Source organism: Chamaea fasciata, unplaced genomic scaffold, assembly GCF_029207755.1.
Source record: "Chamaea fasciata isolate MVZ Bird 193981 ecotype frontalis unplaced genomic scaffold, bChaFas1.0.hap1 SCAF_8, whole genome shotgun sequence".
NCBI classification, from domain to species: Eukaryota; Metazoa; Chordata; class Aves; order Passeriformes; family Sylviidae; genus Chamaea; species Chamaea fasciata.
The window spans coordinates 5,944,647-5,959,951 of NW_027094093.1; the positions used below are offsets into that span (position 1 = coordinate 5,944,647).

Here is a 15,305-nt window from a genome sequence, read left to right on the forward strand (position 1 = left end):
GGCAAAGTGCAGGGACTGTCACAGCTGAAATATGCAATGGGAAACAGTACAGAGATGCTCTTCTACTGAAAAAGATGCATGGAAGTATCAAAGCAGTTAGTGCAGAACAGCAGTGAGGGAAAAAACTCAGTCCTAAAAGGAGAAAAAAAAAAAGTTTCCTTTTAATGCTATTCCTGGTTTGAGGTAGTATTGTATTCATCTGGAGTTAACAAATTGTTAGAAAACTCAATCATGTCATCATCTGTGGAGGACAGTGCTGGGCACATTAAATGATTAAACTATCCTTTGTGAAACAAAACTAAACACCCCACCACCAATCTGCATTTGATTTTTTTTCCCCAGTTGTTAACTGTAAGACAATTTTCCATCCCACAATGGAACCACCAATATTTGCCTAACATAGTCTATTTCCTTAAACTAGGAACTGAAGTTTTACTCATGTTCTTCATTCCTACAGCAGCAAAGGCTGAGCTTTAAAAGCAGCAAGCAAAAAGTTTCACTGAATTTTGATGTGAAGTCGCAGCTCAGTGTTAGGTCTCTTAAATAACTTACATAGATGAGAACAGCTTCTCTGGACAGACACCTGAGGAAGCACCTACTGTGGCCAGCTCCAGTGCATGCTGTCAGACACGTCTTCTCTGCTACTCTGACCAGTGAGCCATGTGATACCACTTCATTTGGAGTAACAGGCTAAAAGCAGCATTACTTACATGACAAAATATGTGCTCAAACTGTGCTTCTCTCAAATATTCATTTAGTTTTATTTTCCTCAGAGGGGTTTGCAAAGGAGTTCCACATCTCATGCAAAACTAAATTACATGCTAGGCGTTTCTATGCAACAGAGTGAACTCGAATGACAACTCAGTTAAAAACTTTTCCACACTGATTTCTATGACCAAGTTGTGGACTGTAGAGACAGAAGTCATGGAGTATGAGACCGATTCTGAAAGCGGGCAAGCGGGCAAAGGGAAGGTGAAAAGCTTTGCAAACCTTCCAAACTTGTCCTTGCTGGGAAAGCAGTGTAATAAAAAGAGAGAAAAATTACATATAAACAAATGACTCTTAAATTCTAAAGAATTACATTTATGTGAACTAATACACTATTACCTACATCCAAGAGAACATTACAACCATCTGTTACTCTAGTCAGCACACTTTCTACTGGATGTTGATTATTCTAACACTCACAAACAACTTTACACTTAGTAGAATTTTACTATTGTGCAAAGCACTGTGAATACACTGAGACATGTAACTACTAATAGTACTTCCAGACTAAGTTCAGGTAGAGAGGGGGAAAAAGTTAACAAACATCACATGCAACTACAGGGGAAAAAAGGAGAGACACTCAGTGAAGTTTTACATACCTGAAAAAGAAACGGTAGCCAAGAAAAAAAACAAAACAAAAGAGTCATTATTGAAAGTTTCTAAAACACCTACCAGTAGTACATGACCATCATGATGTATACTCATGTACTATTCTGATATCAAAATGCTCATATATGCTAAATGTCTCACAAAGGTACTACAGGATCATATCTATAATACAAGAGGAATTTATAATGGAAAGAAATTCAGCAACATCCACAGTATGTTAGATATTAAACTGTTGCTTCAATCTCCTTAGAGCAGCAAACCACACGTGCCAAAAAGGAGCTGTTCTGTACACACCTTAAAGTCTATACAATTTAAAAGTACAAACTAGACTGTAAATAAGCATTAAATATTAAACATAGAGCTTCAAATTTACGAAGTTTTAATTAACTCCATGTCATGGACATCAGAACCTTCATCAAATTATTTCAATTTGTTGTTCTTGCTGCAAAACATGTAACTTTCTCTCCTAGAAGGTTTACTAAGAAAACAAGTTAACTGACACATGTGTGCCCTGTGTACTGTTACTGCCCTGTTAAATTCCAGTATGGTTGCTGTTATATAGGAGACAAGAAATCTGCCACTGTTGACTTCATAAATTTTTCAGTCTGAATTCAAACACTCCTTCCACATACACTCCTCATTTTCCCTAGAAACAGGTGTTTTCCTTCCTATAAATCACCTCTCCAAAATGTTTACTAAAACTTATCTTCTACCCAAGCCCTTACACACACACTCACAAGGAAACAGAGATCTGAAAACATGCACATCAACATGCACATCCTCCTGTGGCTTCAGGGACTCAGCCCCCGGAAAAGACAAGTGTTATCCTCAGTCCAACTGGCAATCCTCTCAATATATGTGACTATGCTCCTTCTTTGCCTCTTCCCGTCGTTTGTTAGCTGACATCACACTTGAAGCAACTCTAACTAATAATTCCTACTAATAAACTACACTAGACTGGTGGATAAAGAAGAGAATTCCTGCCAGATGTTAGAAGCATCCGTCACACACAGCACAATTCCAGCTTCTAGAAAGCTGTACAAGCCTACCTAGACGGACTGAACTTAAAGAGGATAACAGACATCACTGAACAAGTGAGTCAGTGCTTTTTCCTTCACTCTCCTATGTTCCACAGCAGCTCAGCCCCCTTCTAAGAACTGGTATTAACAGATTACTAGCTGTTGTTGCATCAATAGTTTGCATCCATACAGTTACCTGCATTCAGCACCACAGGTAAAACAGCTTCCACAAGTTAAACCTCTCCCAAAATGGTGAGCAGCCTTCCAACTCCCTACAGTTTACTCTATAAAACATAAAAGAATGAACATACAAACCCCAATCCACTTTTGCACAAGCATGAAAGTGTGGTAAGACACAGAAAAATAATTTTGCTCTAAAAAGAACGAAGACACTGAGGGCACTAGCCTTAGAAATGTAGATATGAAATGCAGTTTTTGCTCTTTTTTTTCCCTTTGTAAGTACTCTAATGGATAGGCACATTGTGGTAAAACACACAAAGGTCATTTGCTCATATATAGTTTTCCAGTATTCATACAGAATTCTGAGCACCAGCCAAAACCAGTAGCCCTTTCTCAGTCTCAGACACCACCTTTTTCCCCCCCATGCCTGCAATAACCATTCCTCAATTCATTTCTTTTTAGGAAAATCCCCACAACCCAGAATTACGACAATTTTGAGCATCAAAAAGAAATTCACTGATTAAAAATGTCCTTACTAGTGCAGGATTCACAGAATACAGTTCTGAAACTATGGGATTCCAGCTGCTTCAGCCCCAAAATATTATACTCAAAGAAACTCCCAGCAGTCAACTCTAATTTCCTTTGTATATTACTGAACAGCTGATTAGCAGCTATGCTGAAAGAGATCATGCAAAGTTATGGTTAGAAACTAATCTACATAATCTTAAAAAAAATGTAATGGACTCAGATGCTGGATTTCCTTCAAGTTACACAGCATTTCTCCCCACAGATCTTTAGAATGGTACCCTGCTATGATAAGCTCTCAACTAAGTCAAGTCATTCCGTGCAACCACCAACAAGAACAATGATTTCTATAGCCAAGAAGTTCACTGTTCACAATCCTGATTTGCTAGCATATGCACAGTTATCAAGCTTCAGAGATCAGACTACATGCAGTGCTTGCACATGCTTCACTAAGCCGTATGTTCTGAATAAAAGCAGCATTTTCCTACCTACCCTAGTGAGGAAAATAATTATTTTATTATTAAACAAAATTCAGAATCTTTTCCTCACTTGATGCTATTATTATTCTATACTAATTTCACTTTGAAAATTAAGAATACTACATATCTATACTTTCTATGTTGCACTCATTCAGAAGCAGCCAGTAAGAAAACAGTCAACTACAAAAATCTGCTTAAAGCCTACATCTAAGATAAGTGGCCTCTAAACAGGAAAACAGGATCCAGTTCAACTGCCTTTGGCCCAGAATACACCAACAATAATCAACAGCAAAAAGACCTTTTCCCCCAAAACTGTTACAGCTCTCACTGCAAAAATCTAAGCTTAACATTTTACTTCCTACTTGAGGGCAGAGGATGTTGAAGAAGAAGAAAAAAACCATCAATCAATAAAATTACTATACACGTGCAGCTGAAGTGGTGTGAATAAAAGGAAGTTTATGTTCAGGTCCAATCACTGTCAGTAGTCAGTGCCCCAAACTTGCATTTAAAACCCCAGAACTTCACTCATGCCACTCATTCACATCAACCTGTTATGTGCCCTTGAATAAGAATACTGGGAAGTATCACCTGAACTACATGGCTTAGGATGGTAAAAAATAAAGCCTAAATATTTACTGTATTATGGCAAGACCTATTATTTATTTTCTTTTGCTGTTGCTAAACCCTATTCCAAATTAGCAGCAGGGCTGTCTCCCAACAAAACAGAACCAGGAACATTTGAATTTAAAAGTTTGTATTTTCATTCCCCAAACCTCCTACATCAGCAGATTATCATGAACCACACTTTGCAGCAATTTATTGTGTTTCTTATTTCAAGAGATTTTCATTTGCTGTTACTGCAGAATTGAGATAAAATACTGCTAATCACAGTTCCACTTGACTGTGACAACACACTGAAATAATCTCAGTCAACAAATCACCTTTAAGTTTAATTTACAAACTGCACTAAAAAACTCTGTGAATTTAACAATAAAATTGATGCAATTTCAATGACAGTAAAAAACATGCCATTCCCCAAGTTAGTAACTCCGGTTAGTAAATGGAAATCCTTTTCAGGATGCCTCAGACTCAAAAGTAGGAAAAGCTCCTATATGTCCCATTTACAGTTTACTGCAGCACTTTCTCTTGACAGGCCAGAAAGGCAGGCACAATAAACTGTTCTTCCATTGTAAGAGCTGCTGGCATTCAACACTTCACGCTAAGACATAGCTCCAAGTTTGCACGCCTGGTTTCCAGCTGTGCATCCTGTAAATTATACTAAATATAAAAGTCAAAGAAACATTCAAAGAGACATTTTCACCATTAATTTTATTTTCATAGGATAAAACCTATTATAGACTCTGTTTCTGCCATGCATTTAAAACAATTAAGATTCTAAACTCATGATCTCTAATTCTGAAAATGCAAAACTACTGAGAAGGAAAGAGAAGGGAATAAACAATAAAGAGCTGCTTCGAATAGTGGTTCATACTACATTTGCTTTAATATCTCTGATTAAGCCTACCACAACTGCTTGCCTGTATTTTAGGTTGTGGAAGCCTAAGTTCATTATTAAACAGGCTGGTCCCAGATAAGTTTTGTGAAAAAAGCCTTATCACTTTTAAAGTCTATCCAACAAGATCTAAGAATTAGTTGGTCACACATGGACAAATTATCATAGTTTAATACTTCTGATGGCTAAAATTTAACTGTCCTACACCAGCATAGCTAGGGTGACTTCGTACTAAGTAAATTACATTACTTCTGCTTGCAGTTACATAAATGATACTTGATGAAAGGTAAACCTGTATCTTGATACAAATTATTCTAATAGTTTCAAATCAGATCTGGAAGCAGAAGAAAGTCTCTATGTGACTATTTTATGGAGAGACTCTAAAGGCCTTGGACATATCCAAAATATGGTACGAAATTACTAAAAGTTTAACAGCTGTTGGATTTTTTATTTACTGGGGTTCAAAATTTGAAAGATAATGTACCTTCATATCAATTCAAAATTACAATTAAAGATGTTACAGTCGGTCCAGTGTTTCCTAGATCTAAGCAAGACACCTTCCCTGAGTTTACTCATTATTTGGTGTGTGTTGAATCCCAAGTGTATACCTTACTGCTAATGTTTCACTACTCAGAAATCCAACTAAGGAAAACGTAAATTCATGTGAAATCAGAAGAAAAGGCTAGAAAGGAGCTCAAGAAATTGCCTACCTACCTCTCCTGTTCAAAGGCAGGATCGACTGTGTCTGTGTTGCTCCTGGGATATGTCTGCCAAATCTTCCCTTACAGGTCTCAAACACACTACATTCAAAAACATTCTCACAGTCCTTTCAAACATTAAATTCAGTTTTCCAATACTTCATTTAATCCATCACTCCTTGATCTCTGGTGGTCATACTGGATGGCACAAACTATTCCTTATCTCTCTGCTGCAGTCCTAAGTATTTACAAATTTGTACTATTTATAAGCTGACTTGAAAAAACATTCCCATTTTTTTAATGGGTGCAATTTTCTGCACCACTTGTCCTTATTATTCTGCTCTGAACTTTCTCCATTTTGTCCACATCTTCCTTGAAAAGAGTGGTCAATCAGATATGTTTTCAATGAATCTCAATGAAGGAGAAGTAGAGCAAAAGGATTACTTACTTTTCCTTCAGATTATCTTGCTCACACATTTTTATAACCTCGTGTCATCCCTGATTTTTTTGCAGCAAAACTTACCTGGCTCTTGTTTGCCCTGGGATGTCCCTAACCTTTCCCAGCTATTTTCTCCAGACTTGATATCTCATTATCTCTAATTCTGTCCTTTAAATTCCACTAGGCACAGTGGAATTTGGAAAAGAGCTACAATCCTACTTGCTCAGCCACCTCAAAGCCTGTTAGACCACACCTACAATTTCTAAGCTCAAGCTGAATTTCAATTAGAGTCTTTACCTTGTCCCAGTTTCCTACATATAAATTTATAAAGCACACTGTAGCTGTCATCTAGGTTGTTGAAGCTAAGAGTGACTGGAACCAGAGGTAACACACACCCCAACAAGACCCTGTTGATCCCCATCTGACAATGAGATCTGCACAATCATTCCCTAATATGGTGACCCATCTGCTTTCATCATCACAACTTCACCCAGACTGCACTTCCTCGGATTGTTCACCAGAACAATCAGATGAGGTCAGGTCAGCAGCCTTGCTAAAGTCAACATGTAAAGTATCTTCTAAGCTGTCCATCCCAGAGTGATCACCTCGTGAATGAAGGAAATACATTGGCTTTGACACAATCTCTACAGTGATAAATTCACTTTGCCCTCTTGTGTTTGTAGCACCTGTTTAAGGACTTGGTTCTATTAATCAAATATATGGCACGTGAAACGCAAAGGATAAAAATTAAGAGAAGTTTCACTGCCACAAAACATTTCCTCAATGTAGTTTATAAAATAATATCTTAATGAAAAGAAGCAAGGCAATGGGAAAGCCTTCTCTATTCTGAATCTCAAATGGGAACTGTTATTACTTTTTAGGTGTATCTCCTCTGCACACAACTTTAAAAATCTCTTGTAAGTAAAACTGGATTTGGTTTTGTGTTAACACAAAATTAACAGTGATTGTGGGGGGCAAGGTTACTTGTATTTGTAAGCCAAAAAACTAGGCTAGATAATTCTAGGCATCTACTCTTGATGCAAAAGGAAAAATCCACTCTGTATATTTTAGAAGATACCATGGGACATTTTTATTTTATTACAAAGTCTGTTTCTTTACAAATTTAATTGCTTTTCTGAGTGGGGGGAAAAAAAAAAGTATGATATGGTATCACCAGTCAGTGTTTGCTCTCTGAGCGAAGGATTGTTTTTTTTAATTGCCAGCACTGTGAGTTTGTTTGGGGCTTCCTCCTCTGCTTATCAATAAGACAGTACTATAAGCCATCCCTCCAAGATCACAGACACAAACATATTCTGCCATTTTAGCCTTCAAAGAACTGCTGACATCTATGGAAGCAATACTGCCCCACCCTGAGAAACTTCCTAGTGACCTGAAGACATTACCTGACATTATCTGTTCAACACCAACCTTACAATTCAAAACTAAATTATTGGTGAGCTTTTCCTCTCAGCTCAAAGGTCTGCACTCCAGCACAGAGCTGTGTACAAAGGGTGATCTAATCCTACACCATTCCAAACACCAGAGCTTTGCAGATTGGAAACTTCCCTATGGTCTTCCAGACACCTAAAATCTCTTCCACTGTTTCCTAAAGAACTGCTCAAATGCCTGAGCAAATCTGTACACTTTATTGACTGGTTCTATTAATAAAACAATCAACTAGCCTTTACAACTTTTAAATTTCAGTAGTAACACCCTCAATATAAGTAAAAATCCAGTATTTCCACTATTACTTCTTGAAAGAAAATATAAAGTTAGCTAAAGTCTCTGCAAACAGTTATTAAGGTCCTTATCTGTGACTTCAGTTTGATTATGCAGTTCACATCTAAGATTTGGTTTAAGATTGTAATTTTTCAGACACTGTGTAATCAAGTTAGGAAACTCAAAAGAATTTGTTTTGTTAATGACATCTAAAAAACATCTTGTGAACAAACTTAAAACCTATACTGTGAAGAACAACAGAACACTGCCAGCAAAGAAATTCATGCTAAATAAAGACTCATCATGTTTGATTGACATAAAGTCTAAATAATTCAAAATCTTAACTTTTATCCCTAGCAGTTCTGTTGACTGTTGTATTACTTCAACACTCATGAAAATCACATCCCCTTGATTTGCTGTGGCTAAATCTCTACTTCAGGTATTTCAAGATCAAATCTCTTACTGTAAACACATCCCGGTATCCAAGGGCTTTATAAACAAACAAAAGACAGGCCCACAAAAAAGATTATTCTCTGCTGCCACCACTCCCAAACAAACCAGTTGACAGTAATGGCAGCATTTACACAAAGTTTACCCACATAAGACTCGGTCTGCTCTGGAAGGTAACCATGAAATCCAAGCTTTACCTGAGGCAGGAAGGCATGAAAAAACTCTGCTCTCTTTGATTTATAGAGGTGCAGTTGTAGGCAAGTAATGGCAAAAGTTACAGGATAGACAATAACCTAGATAACCGTGGATAAATTCTTAAAAAACAAGAAGGAACAAACCAAGAGAGAAACTACAAGGGTAAGAGTTCCAAGTTCAGTACTAATACTGGCCTCAATGCAAAAGACAGCTGAATGCAACAAGCAAAGAGCCATCCTCCCAAATAACAACAGCAACAAAAAACCCACCTCCTTACAGGGTGGAAATGAAAGTTCTGTCTCATCATCCCTTATTACCTTAGTAACTTCACTTTTCCATGTCACTCTCAGAAGGCAAAAAAACCATATAGTCAGATACTCTGCTTTAAAAACAACAAACTTTTAACTATTTCAAAAGACAACAGTGGCACAGAAGGTCAGTAAACAGGAAACTATGAACAATTATCAGCTATGAGCACAACAGCAACAAAACTGAAATTTGTATAGGAAGATGAAACAAAGAATCATTGTTTCTAACTGCTTTTAACAACTTCTGTGATTGGGAACTAAAATTTTCCTGCTTTGTTTCTAACAGTTGAGAAAATTCTTAATCCTTGAAAATCTGTACTCTCTAGACAGCATCTAAAGCAATCTCTGCTGCTGCTAAAAACATTTCAATCTCTCACTTCCTCTTATTAAAAAAAGTCTTAACCATTTCCTTTAACCACAAACCCACATATTGTGTGGTTTTTCTAGTAGCTTGAGTTTCGGTATCATCTTCAACAGAGGTAGCTGCAGCTATGACAGAATCTTAAACAGCAGTTTTGGAACTGACAGCTTAAGGGGGGGGGGGAAGAGAAATAAACAAAACTAAAGTGTTCCAAACAGTCAGCGATGCTGCAGCTGGGCTGAAGAGAGACTCACAATAAAATACAATAATCAATTCCAAGACTTCTGGGCTCACCATCTGAGCTAGCCAGTTCTCCCTGTCGAGCAGCACTGACTGCAGCTGAAGAAAACTACTATTTGAATTCACAAATCACTACATGAATACACAAGTGTTGTGCCTGGGACATCTCCATATTTGCAAAACTACACATGACACAATAACCAAGCCACTTGCTCGTGCCTACTTCTCTCTCTGTACGCAAGACCTAGCAATTCTGGACTTGGTTCTTGGCATTTGCAGGAAAAACAGGAGTGTCACCCCCAGTGCTGATGCTCCCCTACAGAGAGCCTGTCCACCTGCATCACTTCCCCGACTTGAGTAACAGCAGAGGCTACCACCATATGGGCCAACACGCTCAGGACTCAGCCACCCAAATGTGCCAGGCAGAAACGTGTCTGTAGGCACTGGACCATTTAACAGGAGCAAATGTCCCTGCATCAGAACACTGGGAATGAAAACAGAGCCTGGACTCACAGTGGCTAAGGAAGGGCTAACAGGATGAGGTTTAATTTCTCCAGTCCTGTTTGTTGCCCCACAAAGCAGAGCTGTGCTCGGGAGAAATTCCCCTTGCTCATTTTTCACCTGTTCAAGGAGCACACACACAGACTACTTCCTCATTTTGATGGTTTTCCCCACAAATTATCAATTTCTGTTTGTCAGAATTATATTGTTACCATTATTAAACTGATGTGATTTTCCAATGTATAAAACTACAGACTAAATTGGACCTTTCAGAAAGACAGGAATTTGCAATCAGCTAGTCTGAATGCTTTATTTATGTCAGTGAAGATTTGCAGAAACACTCAAGCGCACATCAAATAGTGAAATGGCTTCGGATGAACACTGACTTTTAAATACTTCAAACACTTGGTTTGTTGCTTTTGTTTTTCCCCTGAAAAAATGCTTTAATTAAAATCAACACTGCACGTGGTAGCCCTTACTTCTTCTGGTCTCCCATATGAGCAAAACCGCTTGGAAAAAAAAGAACATCCTTTACCTCGGATCAGTCAGGCAGGGTCACTCCTGACAGAAACCTGGGTCCAGAAGTCAGAGGACCAAGTAAGCACCCAGAACTCACAAACTCCCTTTGCCATTGCAGCTGGGGAACAGCACCGAAATTTTAATGTGCTGAACTCACAAAGGTGTACTCACTGCTCCAAGGTAATAACTAGCATTTTCTTTGAAATAATAATAAAAAAAACCCCTTAAATAATTGTGTTCGAGGCAAAGCAATAAAATCCTAACTAGTATTCATTACTGAAGTGGGTTGAGGGGCCATATACTTTCAGACAATGTATCATTCATTAGGAAAATGAAGCCGGGAAGGATACAAGCCTCCAGCACAGGGGCTGGAACTAGATGATCTTCAAGGTCCCCTTCCAACCCAAATCATTTTATAATTCTGTGGTCATGAACTACATTCTTTCCTACAGGAAAGCACAAGGATTACCTCCAGAGGAGAAATTAAGCGAGCACGAAGGCGTGACCCATCCTTCTCCCAGCGCTCAGACCTACAGCTTCCTGCACCGCCGAGCCACCTCACCCAGGCCAACACCGCTCCACTTCCTTCGGGAGCCGGGGAGCTGCTCCAGCGCCCACCGCAGCTCCGAGCTCCCGCTCCATCTCACGCCGAGAGCTGCTAAGCAACCGCGCCTCGAACTTATCGGAATTAAACTTACTAATTTTACCCCGAACCCCCTTTTTTCCGTTCGGCAGCGACAGGTTTTGGCGTGGGAAAAGCCCCGCGGCGCTGCCCACTCGCGGCTCGTGTGAGTCACGCACGGCAGCGGGGCGGCAGCGGCTCCGGGGGCTGCGCCGGGATCAGGCCCCGCTCCTGCGGCCGCCGCCGGCATCGGCCCGGCCTCCTCCATTCCTCCATCCTTCTCCCCCGGTATCGATGCGGCGGCCGCACCGAAGCCCCGGCCCCCCCTTCCCGGGCCGGGCGGCGGCGGCGCGGCTCCCGCCCAGCCTCCCGGGCCCCGCCGCTAGGCCGCAGCGCAGCCGGCACGGCCGCCAGCCCAGCGGAGCGCCGGCCCGAGCGGCGGCGAGGACCGCGCCGGGGCGGCTCCCCGTTCACCCCCCTCTCCGCCGGGGCCCCCCGCACCTTCTTGATGTTGTAGAGCCGGGTGAGCATGCCGACGCCGCGGTCGTTAAGGATGGTGAGCTTCTCCGCCAGCTTCTGCTGGCTGGGCTGCAGAACGGACCGCGACATCCTGGCGCTCCGCCGCCCCCGCCGCCGCTCTCAGCCCCGCGGCCGCCGGCTTCGGCCCGGCCCGGCGCTCGCCGTCCGCCCGGCCCGGCGCTCGGTGCTCGGCGGGGCGTGGGCACGGGTCACGTGGGGCGGCGCGCGGGCGCCCCCGGCGGGCGGGCGGCGGCAGCGCCTCACGCCGAGCTCTGCCCGCGGGGCCGGGGGCGCCCCGGGCTGCGTGAGGGGAGTCGGGCCACAGCCCCAGGGTGGGCTCCAAACGGTGGAGAACGACCGCTTTTCTGCAAGGTTTACACCGAAGAAAGCCATGGATGCCCCATCCCTGGACGTGTTGGCTGGATGGAGCGACCTGGTCTACTGGAAGCTCTCCCTGTCCCGAAGTTGGAACGAGATGGTCTTTACAGTCCCTTCCAAACCTATGAAAGCGCTATTTTTTTTTGACTTAACCGCCTTCACTTTTTTATTTAATAAACTCCATTCTTTTCACTTAAACCGTGGAAGTCCTACACTTTGGCCACAATAACATCATGCAGCTCTACAGATCAGGGGCAGAGCGGCTGGAAATCTGCTCAGTGGAAAAGGGCCTGGTCAACAGCACCCGAACCCGAGCCAGCCCAGGTGAACAAGAAGGCCAATGGCCCCTGGCCTGTGTCAGAAATATTGTGGCCAGCAGGACCAGGGGAGTTCACGTGCCTCTGTACTTGGTACTGCTGCGGCCACATCTCAAGCGCTGTGTCCTTTTCTGGGCCCCTCAGCTCAGGAGATACTGAGGTGCTGAAACTTGTCCAGGGAAAGGCAAGGAAGCTGCTGAAGCTTCTTGCTCACGTTTCTATGAGGAGCAGCTGAGGGAGCTGGAGTTGTTTAGTCTGGAGAAGAAGAGACTGGGGAGACCACAGTGCCCTCTAGAACTCCCTGACAAGAGGGTGGAGGGACATGGGGGCCAGTCTCCTCTGCCATGCCAGTGAGAGGATGAGAGGAACTGGCCTTAAGCTGAGACAGAGGATATTCAGATTAGACATTAGAAAACTTTTTTCAGTGTTTGGGTGGTCAGGCATTGGAATAGGTTGCTCAGAAGGTGGTGAAGTCACCACCCCTGGAGGTGTTCAAGAGGCATCTGGATCTGGCACTGGGTGATGTGGTTTCAGACTTACAGTGGCAGTGCTGGATTGACGGTTGGACTGGATCATATTAAAGGTCTATTCCAACCTCAATGATTCTGTGATTTTTTTTACTTAACCAACTGAAATGAAGAACTGGGGCTCAGCAGAACACTGCACAAGTGATACTGACACACTGTCGCTGCTGGTGACCCTGTTCTCTGAGGGCACTTCCATCAGCACCAGAGCACCACGCCTGCCCTGGGAAGTGGGAAGAAGCTGGAGATACCTGTGGGGGTGCTGCCAGCAGCCCCTCCACCCCACTCACGAGCCTGTCACCATCCCCCTGAGCTGTTCCTCTAGACCAGTGCACAGCAAATTCAGAGAAACATCATACCACCAGCTAGGTGAGTCACATCACTGCTGGCTTTTTTGCACTTGAAGCCACAAGAATTAAAAGCACATATTTTTAAGGAATGATGAGATTTCTGTGCCGTGAATGTCAACAACAGACCACCAGGAGACCATCCCTTATTGTAATATCTTAGGGAGATGATTTCAGCACTGAGATGCCAGCACAACCAGCTGGGATGCAGAGATCCCCAGCCTAGGGAATGAGAGACAGGCTTAAGAATTAACCTTCTGATCTATTTTTTTTTATACAGTGGCACCACCATCTGTGCCCTTTTTTTTGCATATTAATTTCTATTTAATTTTCAGTTCACCTTTTTGCACTAGAAATTAGAATCAGACAGTCTCTGTCTTTCAGAGATTTTAAACTAATCTATTATAGAAAGCATAGATATGAATGTGAGAAGCCTGACTATCGTTAAATTGTTACTGACCTCTCTCTTCACTTCAGCAATTATAAGACAATTTATGATTCAGAATAAAAATAGGAAGCAAGAACTTAGAGTTCCAATCTCAAGTCTGCTATTGATTCATTCATTGGCCTTTATCAGATGATTTCATTTCTTAGCTTTGTGTCCAAAAGTCAGGAGTACCTAGCAACCATGTTGTAATGCTTAACTAGGTTAGACCTGTTAGACCTGACTCCTCATTACTGGAGTCTATGGAAAACATCAGAAATATTCAATTTGCTATTTAAATTTATAAAGCATAAAATGTTATGTGATTTAATTAATAATATCTATAGTAATATTTTACACAAGGCATCTTCCTTCCATTATACATTATTTTTAAAAGTATCAAATGTACTATTTCTAGTTGAGACAAAGATGTTTCTCGTGTAGTTGCTCTGCAAAATTTGAATCACAGAATGGTTCAGGTTGGAAGGGACCTTAAAGATCATCTCATTCCAAACCCCTGCCATGGGCAGGGCCATCTTCCACTAGATGAGGTTGCCCAGAGCTCTGTCCAGCCTGGCCTTGAACGCTCTAGGGACGGGGCATGCACAACTTCTTTGGGCAGCCTGTTTGTCCCAGTGCCTCACCAGCCTCACACTACAGAATTTCTTACTTATCTAATCTAAATTTCCTTTATGTTGTTTCTCCTTGGTTCAACTTCTGGCTTGGATTTTCATGTGAAATGGCCATGTGCTGGCCAGGATTTTCAGTGAAATGTCAGTCACCAACTGCATTCCCCATGAGCAAACTAGCACAGCCCACTGCATGACTTCTTCCCCTTAGGCCAAAAAAAATCAAGAAATAATTTTTACAGGCTTTTCTTGTTCAATATTTCCTTTTCAGGTAGAAAAAATTCAAAACAGGAAAACAAACTGTAATTTTAACAGACCAGAATTTTTAAATGGTCACCATAACCTCAAATATTTGGGTCATGTCTTAGTATTAATTTGTTAATAATACATAAGTATTTATAACATTATTGAACTTGCTTGTAAAGGCACACAAGCTGGATAATTTACCATACAAAGGCTATAATATTGTTGATAGACCCTAAAAACGTAACAGGTAGCATTGAAAAACACAGTTGCCTTTATCAGACAGACTTTTAATGTTATGTAAAGAAGTAACAGGTTCAAAAGAGCTATCATTCTCACTAAACCAAACCGGCAGATTAGTTATATTTCAAGCTATAATTTTCTTGATGGATCCAAAACTTTTTCACTTTTTAATTCATCATAAAGCCAGCATGACTGCAATTTACCGTGTTCTCTTTTTTCCTTCCTTTAAAGGTATTTGGGCACTATTTTAATCTATTCTCCCATTAAAATGCAGGCTCATACATGTGCCAGGTCCCCGTTCAATAATGTGTGTGTGTGTCAGCATCCTTCTAGCTGAGGCTGTGTATGAACACAGCAGTCACTCAGAGACACCAGACCTTTGAACTTAAAGAAACATGAATGTGGTAGAGGGAAGACATAAAAGAGGTGTGCAAAGTCATTTTGAAACAGATTATGAATGCCATAGCGGGTATTCTTTCATGAAGTGCAGACACCTGCCAGTTTCAGAATGCACGATCACTCCTGCTTATGCTGGA

General features: G+C 41.5%; 1 protein-coding gene across 2 annotated transcripts in view; it reads right to left on the bottom strand.

Moving 5' to 3' along the window:
* The window catches only part of NCKAP1 (NCK associated protein 1), a 57,011-nt gene extending 45,166 nt beyond the window's left edge, over window positions 1-11,845 (bottom strand). For both annotated transcript variants that reach the window (XM_066189480.1, XM_066189479.1), the window contains exon 1: window positions 11,647-11,845. In XM_066189480.1, coding sequence (XP_066045577.1) covers window positions 11,647-11,754 — 108 coding nt within the window. In that variant the 5' untranslated portion in view covers window positions 11,755-11,845. The remainder of the gene's footprint in view (window positions 1-11,646) is intronic.
* Window positions 11,846-15,305: the final 3,460 nt, after the last annotated feature.